The sequence below is a fragment of the Salmo trutta genome, chromosome 5, assembly GCF_901001165.1.
Source record: "Salmo trutta chromosome 5, fSalTru1.1, whole genome shotgun sequence".
In the NCBI taxonomy this organism is placed as follows: domain Eukaryota; kingdom Metazoa; phylum Chordata; class Actinopteri; order Salmoniformes; family Salmonidae; genus Salmo; species Salmo trutta.
The window spans coordinates 52,567,565-52,578,815 of NC_042961.1; the positions used below are offsets into that span (position 1 = coordinate 52,567,565).

At 40.7% G+C, this 11,251-nt stretch overlaps 1 protein-coding gene across 1 annotated transcript; it reads right to left on the reverse strand.

The window, feature by feature from the left end:
- Positions 1 to 7,183: 7,183 nt before the first annotated feature.
- Positions 7,184 to 10,834, reverse strand: LOC115194475 (GTPase IMAP family member 7). The gene is made up of 2 exons (XM_029754193.1): positions 10,546 to 10,834; positions 7,184 to 8,980 (listed from the first exon to the last, which is right to left on the reverse strand). The coding sequence occupies exons 1-2, from the start codon at positions 10,559 to 10,561 to the stop codon at positions 7,887 to 7,889; spliced, it is 1,110 nt and encodes a 369-aa protein (XP_029610053.1). The 5' UTR covers positions 10,562 to 10,834; the 3' UTR covers positions 7,184 to 7,886.
- Between the last annotated feature and the right edge of the window lie 417 nt (positions 10,835 to 11,251).

The window sequence follows — 11,251 nt, forward strand, 5'->3', positions numbered from 1 at the left end:
CGTTATCCTGTCCTTATCCAGTGTTCTGCAAGAACATAAAGAAACAAAGAGAGATTTAGGGCCAGGTGATTCACAGAACATCCAGAACTGTGAAACTGAAACTATTAACATGACTTTCGGTTTTACATTTCTATACATGAGAGCAGTTCTTGGAAATGGTTCCCAGCCAGTTATTTTCTGTCTGCACCTGAGGACATACTCTCCTAGTCTGGTAAACACATTCCATCAACATGACTCTCAGTAAATTTTGCGCCTGACTGATGCAAAACGTTTTGCTACGGTGTATAACCTTTTGCTATGGTGCAATACATGTTTGCTACATTATGCACTAATAAATACAACCAAGCTTATTTTGGTTGTTAGGCCTGTTAATTGATTACCACATCGCCCTTCTAGTCACATGTTCTACTCCAGTACATTTATCCTCACACTAATGATGATATGACAGTCAGAGAGAGAAAACTCTTCTAGCTGTGACTTGTACTAGGCTAGTCAGTATACACATAGTACTGAGGAGATAGAAAGCCCCGGGGTTGAATGTCAATTGTAATTTCTTGATTCCTCCCATCCTCCCTCCTAGTCTCCTCCTTAAAGCACATTGGTGCAGAAGATCTGAGGTTCCTCCCCTATCTCTTCTTCTCCATTGCGTTTTGAGAAGGAGGCAAGGAGAGAGGACGAGAGGAATCAAGGAAATACAATTTATTCAGATACACTCCTTGAAGTCAGGCTGAAAGGATAAGGCATGTCCTCCTTGACGTTGACTCCCTCTGGTGGCATTGGTGTTTACTGTCAGTCTCACAGCTCACCACTCGTTTGTCTCAGCATCATCCCTTTTCATTGGGCCAAAGCTAAGATCCTCCTAGGGCTTTGAGTAGTTGGTTTCTTCTGAAATTACACCAGACAGATGACACCGAGACTAAGATCAGATTTGTTTCCTCGGATAGTAGATTTGAAACACCACACATTTCCAAAGATTTCATTAAAAAAGTTACTGAGTTTGTATTTGTATTTATTATGGATCCCCATTAGCTGCTGCCAAGGCAGCAGTTACTCTTCCTGGGGTCCAGCAGAATTAAGGCAGTTTATACAATTTTAAAACCATTACAATACATTCACAGATTTCACAACACTCTGTGTGCCCTCGGGCCCCTACTCCACCACTACCACATATCTATAGTACTAAATCAATGTGTATGTGTGTGTATAGTGCATATCTTATCATGTGTGTGTATATTCATAAAATCAAATCAAATTTTATTAGTCACATGCGCCGAATACAACAGGTGTAGACCTTACAGTGAAATGCTTACTTACGAGCCCCTAACCAACAATGCAGTTTCAAAAAAATACAGATAAGAACAAGAGAAAATAAATAAGTAATTAAAGAGCAGCAGTAAAAACTACAATATATACGGGGGGTGCCGGTACAGAGTCAATGTGCAGGGGCACCGGTTAGTTGAGGTAGTATGTACATGTAGGTAGAGTTAATTAAAGTGACTGTGCATAGATGACAACAGAGTGGCTGTGGTGTGGAGATGCGAGGGGGGGGGGGGCAATGCAAGTAGTCTGGGTAGCCATTTGACTGGATGTTCAGGAGTCTTATGGCTTGGGGATAGACTGAGCATAACCCCAAAACTAAGGACTTATTAGCCAGCCCTACTCTGTTGTTCACAGATGAAACAATGACAAAACGGCCGCACCGCCTCTGTTTTAGGTAAAAAGCTGTGGGATGGGCCTGGAGAAATGTAACTACTCTCAGATTAATACACAGAGCTATGGATGCAAGGACTGACCATCCATGATATCAAAAGTATTGTTTTTTAACCATGTTATGAGGCTATAAGTTGTTTGTTTACATTTGCAGTGTTTACAAACATTGGAGAAAAACAAGATTATATTTTGGGTTCTCATGGAGTGTGACAGTTGAACTAAGCTCACGAGGCATTTATAAGTTATACTCTTCAATAATTAATGGATATCAATATAATTTATAAGTCCAAAAATGGATGTAGCAACTACAGATTGCCCCTTTAAATCTATCAAAAGTGTGCAAGTTTGAGCATGTGTCTATTAATCGAATCAAATGTATTTATATAACCCTTCTTACATCAGCTGATATCTCAAAGTGCTGTACAAAAACCCAGCCTAAAACCCCAAACAGCAAGCAATACAGGTGTAGAAGCACGGTGGCTAGGAAAAACTCCCTAGAAAGGCCAAAACATAGGAAGAAACCTAGAGAGGAACCAGGCTATGAGGGGTGGCCAGTCCTCTTCTGGCTGTGCCGGGTGGAGATTATAACAGAACATGGCCAATATGTTCAATGTTCATAAATGACCAGCATGGTCAAATAATAATAATCACAGTAGTTGTCGAGGGTGCAACAAGTCAGCAACTCAAGAATAAATGTCAGTTGGCTTTTTCATAACCGATCATTGAGAGTATCTCTACCGCTCCTGCTGTCTCTAGAGTTGAAAACTCTATTAGGACATTGGATTTCTTTTTTTATCAGCATGAATTAGATTGAGCAATAAAAGCCTCATTTTTATTCCATAGGCTGGGATCTGCACTATGCAGCTGTTGCAAGAGCGCATTTTTCACTGGCTGTCTACTGGTTTCAAAAACAATGATTGAAAGGCAGTTTTAAACTACATATTTAGATTTGTGAACAGCCTTCCACAACTACAACAATTCGTAAATCGCAAATAGCTAAATGAGAGAGCAGCAGTGTGATTCACATCATGCGCTATGTAGATATTAATAATAAGTGATACTGTCGCACCATTGGAAGACATAGCTTGGACTGTAGTCTACAAAAGCCTATTCCAGCGATCCATCAAACACATTTGGTGTGTCATCATAGTGGTCTCTGATTTACGGTCAGACTCGCTCACCTTGAACAAATTAAAACTTGCGCTTTTTTCAATTCTGATTTGAATGTCATTGAGAAAACAAAGAAGTGTCAAATACTTTTTTTTCGCAAACCTCCTTTCTGAATTTAAAAGTAATCCACGAATTAATGATCTAGTTTCGTCCCACCTACGTAACAGCCACCTGAATTCAGTGGCGCGATTTTTGAATCGTTTGAAATACTATTACTTCAATTTCTCAAACATATGACTATTTTACAGCTATTTAAAGACAAGACTCTCCTTAATCTAACCACACTGTCCGATTTCAAAAAGGCTTTACAACGAAAGCAAAACGTTAGATTATGTCAGGAGAGTGCCCAGCCAGAAATAATCAGACACCCATTTTTCAAGCTAGCATATAATGTCACAAAAACCCAAACCACAGCTTAATGCAGCACTAACCTTTTATGATCTTCATCAGATGACACACCTAGGACATTATGTTATACAATACATGCATGTCTGTTCAATCAAGTTCATATTTATATCAAAAAACAGCTTTTTACATTAGCATGTGACGTTCAGAAAAAGCATACCCCCTGCAAACTTCCGGGGAATTTACTAACAGTTTGCTAAATTACTCACGATAAACGTTCACAAAAAGCATAACAATTATTTGAAGAATTATAGATACATTACTCCTCTATGCACTCGATATGTCCGATTTTAAAATAGCTTTTCGGATGAAGCACATTTTGCAATATTCTAAGTACATAGCCCAGCCATCACGGGCTAGCTATTTAGACACCCACCCAGTTCAGCCTTCACCAAAATCACATTTCCTATAAGAAAAATGTTCTTACCTTTCCTGTTCTTCGTCAGAATGCACTCCCAGGACTTCTACTTCAATAACAAATGTAGGTTTGGTCCCAAATAATCCATCGTTATGTTCCATCAAGAACGTTTTGTTCTTGCGTTCTAGACACTATCAGAATGCTACATCACGGTCACGAGCATGGCGCATGGCGTGACAAAAAATGTCTAAATATTCCATTACCGTACTTCGAAGCATGTCAACCGCTGTTTAAAACCAATTTTTATGCCATTTATCTCGTAGAAAAGCGATAATATTCCGACCGGGAATCTGCAATGAGCCTAAACAGCCGAATGAAATTTCTCCACGGGGGCGAATCGTGCACGCGCCTCATTCAATGGTCCTCTGATCGGCCACTTGGAAAAGGCGATAATCTGTTTCAGCCAGAGGCCGCCTCGTCATCGTTCAGGTTTTTCCCGGGTTCTGAGAGCCTATTGGAGCCCTAGGAATTGTCACGTTACAGCTAAGATCCTTACTCTTCAATAAACAGATGCAAGACGCACGACTCCTTGTCAGACAGGCCACTTCCTGCATGAAACCTTGTCAGGTTTTTGCCTGCCATAGGAGTTCTGTTATACTCACAGACACCATTCAAACAGTTTTAGAAACTTTAGGGTGTTTTCTATCCAAACCTGAACAATAATATGCATATTCTAGCTTCTGAGTTGGTGTAGGAGGCAGTTAAAATTGGGCACATATTTTTTCCAAAATTCTCAATACTGCCCCCTATCCCAAACAGGATATCAATGATGACAGTAGATATCACTATATGTCAATGATGACAGTAGGTGGCAATGTATAGCCATTAACAGACAAGGCAGACTTTTAAATAGCTCAGTTCAGTTTTCCTTATTCAATCTTGTTCTAAGGGCAGGTCTGCCTCCAGAGCAGAATGAATGTGATTGTTTGAATGACAGCTCAACAGTCAGTGGGTGGAGCTTACAGCAACCTCAGAGTCAAAAGGAACAAGGCCTCACTAGGAGACATGTTGGTGGTGGCCTGGTGGAACCAGACAGATCACTAGGCTAGGTTAATGGTGGGTGAGGAGCATAACACATGGGTTTCCACACACAAGGGACTAATCCCAAATTGAACCCTAAACCCTACACCCTTCAAACTCAACTCTGGATCTTGATGCCAGTTCCACTGCATTTTTTCATTGTTCCTCTCTAATCAGGGACTGATTTAGACCTGGGACACCAGGTGTCTTCAATGAATTATCAGGTAGAACAGAAAATCATCAGGCTCCGGACCTCATAGTGTAAGAGTTGAATACCCCTACACCCTATGTACTTGTAGAGATCTGACTGGATTTGACAGGTTTAAGAAATAAGGTAATAACTCTACCTTGCCCTGGAAGTACACCATAATGGTTATACCAATTAATTTCCCTTGAGGCAGAGCTCCTTTTATAAATAGATGGCTGGAACTGATTTCTTAAACTCAACCAATCACATTTCTTACCTAAACTTACCTTAGTTTCGGCCCTCGAGATAGAGTTGCCAATTATTATAATTTTTTCAATAACAACCATACATAAAAATACAGACACACACAAATTTGAACAAATATTAATGACATCACATCTGTTCAGACCCACATGTTCCCACTACAACCACACACATCACGTATGTCTCAACCACACTCCCCCTCATCTTTCATCCCCTGGAACTTTTTCTCCGTTGCCCACACCTTTTCAATATTTAAATAATACATTTGATTCATTCACTGTTGTAGTGATGGCGGATCATTTGATTTCCAGTTTTTAAAATCTTTGACGAGATACCCCATTGGGTATCTTACTGCACCCTCATATGCCATGTCTTGAAATATGCAGACAGATGGATTAAAAATCAACTCTAATCTGCTCTACCTCTGCTCTCTCTCTTATATTTTCGATAATTGCATTTTGTAATGTACACAGAAATATCCAACAGATTGTGAACAATTAGCCCTGTAGCACTCACCTCCGTCATCATGAAGTGCTTTGAGAGACTAGTCAAGGATCATATCACCTCCATCTTACCTGTCACCCTGGACCCACTCCAATTTGCTTACCGCCCCAGTAGGTCCACAGACGATTCAATCGCCATCACAGTGCACACTGCCCTGTCCCATCTGGACAAGAGGAATACCTATGTAAGAATGCTGTTAATTGACAATAGCTCAGCATTCAACACCATAGTACCCTCCAAGCTCATCATTAAGCTTGAGGCCCTGGGCCTGAACCCCACCCTGTGCAATTGGGTCCTGGACTTCCTGACGGGCCGCCCCCAGGTGGTGAAGGTGGGAAACAACACCTCCACTTCGCTGATCCTCAACACTGGGGCCCCAACAGGGGTGCGTACTCAGCCCCCTCCTGTACTCCCTGTTCACCCATGACTGCGTAGCCAAGCAAGCCTCCAACTCAATCATCAAGTTTGCAGACGACACAAGAGTAGTAGGCTTGATTACCAACAGCGACGAGACAGCCTACAGGGAGGAGGTGAGGGCTCTGGGAGTGTGGTGCCAGGAAGATAACCTCTCACTCAACGTCAACAAAGCAAATGAAATGATCGAGGACTTCAGGAAACAGCAGAGGGAGCATCCCCCATCCACATCGACGAGGCTGCAGTGGAGAAGGTGGGAAGTTTTAAGTTCCTAGGCGTACACATCACTGACAAACTGAAATGTTCCACCCACACAGACATTGTGGTGAAGAAGCGCAACAGCTCCTCTTCAACCTCAGGAGGCTGAAGAAATTTGTCTTGTCACCTAAAACCCTCACAAACTTTAACAGATGCACAATTGAGAGCATCCTGTCGGGCTTTATCACCGCCTGGTATGGCAACTGCACCACCCACAACCGCAAGGCTCTCCAGAGGGTGGTGCAGTCTGCACAACGCATCACCGGGTGCAAACTACCTGCCCTCCAGCACACCTACAGCACCCGATGTCACAGGAAGGCCAAAAAGATCATCAAGTACAACAACCACCTGAGCCACTGCCTGTTCACCCCGCTATCATCCAGAAGGCGAGGTCAGTACAGGTGCATCAAAGCTGGGACCGAGAGACTGAAAAACAGCTTCTATCTCAAGGCCATCAGACTGTTAAATAGCCACCACTAGCACAGAGAAGCTACTGCCTACATACACAGACTTGAAATCATTGGCCACTTTAATAAATGGAACACTAGTCATTTTAATAATGTTACTTGAATAATGTTTACATATCTTGCATTACTCATCTCATATGTATATACTGTATTCTATACTATTCTACTGTAGCTTAGGCTATGCCGCTCTGACATTGCTCGTCCATATATTTATATATTCTTAATTCCATTCCTTACTTAGATTTGTGTGTATTGGGTAGATGTTGTGAAATTGTTAGATATTTCTTGCCAGATATTGCTGCACTGTCGGAACTAGAAGCACAAGCATTTCGCTACACCCACAATAACATCTGCTAAACATGTGTATGTGACCAATAAAATTGGATTTGAGCTCTTTTATTGTTTTTGCAAGCAATTATAATAAACAGAGTATGGAATACAAGCCAGAACAAGATCCAACACTAATCATTTAAAAGAGTAAATACATTTTTTTATCAAAGTAGTCATAAAAAGTCATTAAGGTTTTTTGTAAATAAAGTCAATATTTCTACAATTGAGGTGATGTCACTGACTACATTTCCATGAACTATAAGCTATTAGGCTGTAAAAAGGGAAACCCTGACATCAAATGTATGCCTTGGGAAATACGATTTTATCAGCCACTTCTGTCTCCAGTTCTTTCAACTCATACAGTGTTATATTGACATGTTATTATCATTCATGTTATATGTAATGTGTCATTTTACTCATTACATCATTTACATTGCTAATTTAAAATAATTAAAAGAAAAAAAATTAAACATTTGCTACTGTAATTCTGTAAAACATTGAAATGAAAAATGCGCTACTGTAATTCTGTTAACTTTGAAATCAAACATTTTCTACTGTAATTCTGCTAAACCACTGACATGTTATAAGGTTTGATTTGTCTGAAATGTTTATTATTTGTTTGAACAGTTTTTCTTCTGTCATATAGTAGTGGCTGATGTGTTTAGTAAACTATTGAAACATGTTGTGATCACTCATTCACTCATTTCACCTGTGTATTTTTATACCTAGAGTGCTTCTGCTACATATTTTCTTCACACAAACTCAGTTTGCTGTACCCCACTGACACACCTCTTACATTGTCCAAAATACCTTTACCCACCTCCCATACTGCCTCAGCTGCTTTCTCTGCTGCCTCTCCTGGTGTCTCTGCATCCTCTGCTGCAGCAGCTCCAACTATCCCCCCTCCTATTGCTCCCCAAGCAACAAATCCTCCAGCTATGTTTACTGCTATTATTGCTCCTGGTCCTCCTGCCGCAAGTTGAGTTAATTGTGGTATATGATAAAGAGCAACGAGCACTAATGCTACTGCCCCTGCAACCCCAAGGAGAGCTCCCACTATTGTACCTGTTGCTATCCCTGAGAATTTGATCAGGAGTCTCTTCCACACATTTTCAATGGCCTGTTTATTGATCTCTTCCGGTGACTTCTGGCCTTTTGACTCCTCTGTAAGACTTTCTATCTCTACTTTTATTTCCCCCTTCACTGCTTCGAGCAACTCGTTGGTGTAGCACCTTCCTCCGTTATCTCTCACCATCTCCTCTATGGTGTTGAGTAACTCTGTTACTTGATACTGGTTGTTCCTGTACTCATCCTGCTGACTGTTGTTCCAGAATTCATTATCAATGACGTGACAGCGGCCACCACATTTCTCCACAAGCTCACTCAGTTTCTTATTCGTTTTCACAAAATCACCAATGGCTCTACCTTTGAGCTGGTAACCATGAGTGAAGAGAACTATGGCATATTTGAAGGCCTCTGGTGAAAAACATTCCTCAATTTTTGTGATGACTTGCTCCTCCTGGTCTGTGTACCTGTCCACTCTAAGCACAATGAGAAAGGCATGTGGCCCCGGAGCACACTCTACAATACATTTCACTAGTTCAGGTTTCAGCTCCTCTTCAGAGACGACTGTATCAAATAATCCAGGTGTGTCTACTACAGTGAGTTTTCTTCCATTGATGATCTTGGTCTTTGCTTCACACTTGTGTGTTTCGGACTTGGCTGAACTGTCTATCTTGAACAATTCATCTCCTCCTCCAAAGATGGTGTTTCCTGCACTGCTTTTGCCCCATCCTGTTTTCCCCAGCAGCACAATCCTCCTTTGGTTTGACTCTGTAGGGAGGAGTTATCATTATGACTTAAATGTATTTTCATGGACACACTGTACATATTGCTTATAGTAATATACATGTATAATCACAAATATCTATAAAGGATCCCATTAATTGTTAACTAATTTCTTGTAAAGAAGTGTACCTTAAATAATACTTTAAAGCTAGAGTCCTTAATATAAAAATAACAAAGTCGCACCCCACCTCTGCTTTGGTAAACAGCTGAGGGGTGGGCCCGGGGAAGTGTAATCACTCTCAAATTCATAGAGAGAGTTACTGTCTGACAAATATCATAGCTTTAACCATGGTTTGAGGATAAACAATATTTGATGACATTTACATTGTTTACAAACATTGGAGTGAAACAAGCGTGTACATTTTGGGTTTTGATGGGGTACGACAGTTGAACTAAGCTCATGAGGCTCATAAGTTATATTCGTCAATAATCAATGGATACATATCATTAATTTAAACCTCCAAAAGTAACTGCTGGTTGCCCCTTTAATGAAAATAAGTGCTTAAAAGTTAATTAACAATAACTATATAAATCAACTAAACTACATGACACAATTCCCCCAAAAACTATAAACAATGTATAAGAAGATACTCACTGTCCATCCTTGTCGAACAAGTGCAACATTTTTCTATATGAGTAAACTTAACTATTGGTTTGATCCAAAAGAGTAAAGGAACATAGGAGCTCTCTGAGCAACTCCTGTCTTTCTGTTATATTGTATCTAAAGTTTAAGTTTAAGTTCAGAGAAAATGTCCAACTTTGTTAACTAAATGGATCTTCTTAGATTCTCTCTCTCTCTATATATATATAGAGAGAGTATCTCTATGGTGAGGCTCCTCCTGTACATTTCTCATTTGTATCATTTGTTTCAGGCTAAATACAACATTTTTAATGCCAGGATCAAACTTTAATGTGACTTTTCGGCATCATCATTTGTATCTACTAATTGTATCTACTTCCCCAGAGTCATATGAACTCGTGGATACCTTTTTTATGTATCTGCGTCGAATATGAAGGAAGTTAATAGGTAGTTTCGCAAGATAATACTAACTAGTGTTAACGCTATGATTGGAAGTCTACAGGAAAAGCTAGCATGCTAGCTGTTCCCATAGAATTCCAGTCATTGCACTAATGCTACTTAGCAAAACAAGTTCATCTGACTCTGGGGAAGTAGATAAATGGCCTCACTGCCAAAATCATGAACTATCCCATATAATCCACTAAACCATATAAATGTGTAAATGAAAGTATTTTGTTCTTTGCTTCTGTTTCACTCTGCATGCCCAACCCAGACCTAGAACCTGCCACTTTTCCAACTTTTGACAATTAAATATTTGTAGCCCATCCGAGGCTTCTGAAACAACCTCAGGTAATGACCACCTGCACCTCGTTCCTCTAGTCAAGGACTCCATAGTCTAGAAGTCAGTACTCTGAAGATAAGCAATAGTAGCAGAATTAGCCTAGTCCTGATTTAATTAAAGCTCTGACCGGGAAACCGCCCCATAATGTCATCTAAAATATAAAATATGTTCTATTTAACAGACACTCACCAGACAATGAAGACATCTTCTCATAAAGACAAGTATCCTCTACTCTAATTACAGAATGTGAACTTAAACAATCTGATTAGCTGTGTCTGAAGGTTTTCCGCTATGAGGAAGAGATGGCGTGTTGTATCCTGCATGTGTTATGTCGAATGTGGCTGAATAAAAATCTCTCAAAGTAGTAACTCTTGGTTTGCACATATGAATGTTAGGAGCACAGCATTCCTGAGATAATGTATCTTTGTATAGTGTAGTATTCATCTGTAATGATCCCTCCTTGCCGTAAAGATAAGTGTGACGCGCCCACCCAGGCACATGCGCAGGCACACATGCGCACACGTACACACACACACACACACACACACACACACACACACACACACACACACACACACACACACACACACACACACACACACACACACACACACACACACACACGCGCGCACACACACACACGCGCACACACACACACACACACACACACACACAGGTGAGTCAGACACTTGCCCAGCCCATGCCTGGCTGTTTCACAATCTATCATCACATCCTGCTTTACAGAGAGAGAGATAGAGAGAGGGAGAGAGAGAAAGAGAGAGAGAGACAGGGGGGATTAGAGAAAGAGAGAGGGAAATGAAACTGCAGTAAAAGTGCAGTAACTGCAGTCGACTGTGGTATTTTGGACGCAGTAATTCCAGAATAACTTCTGTGT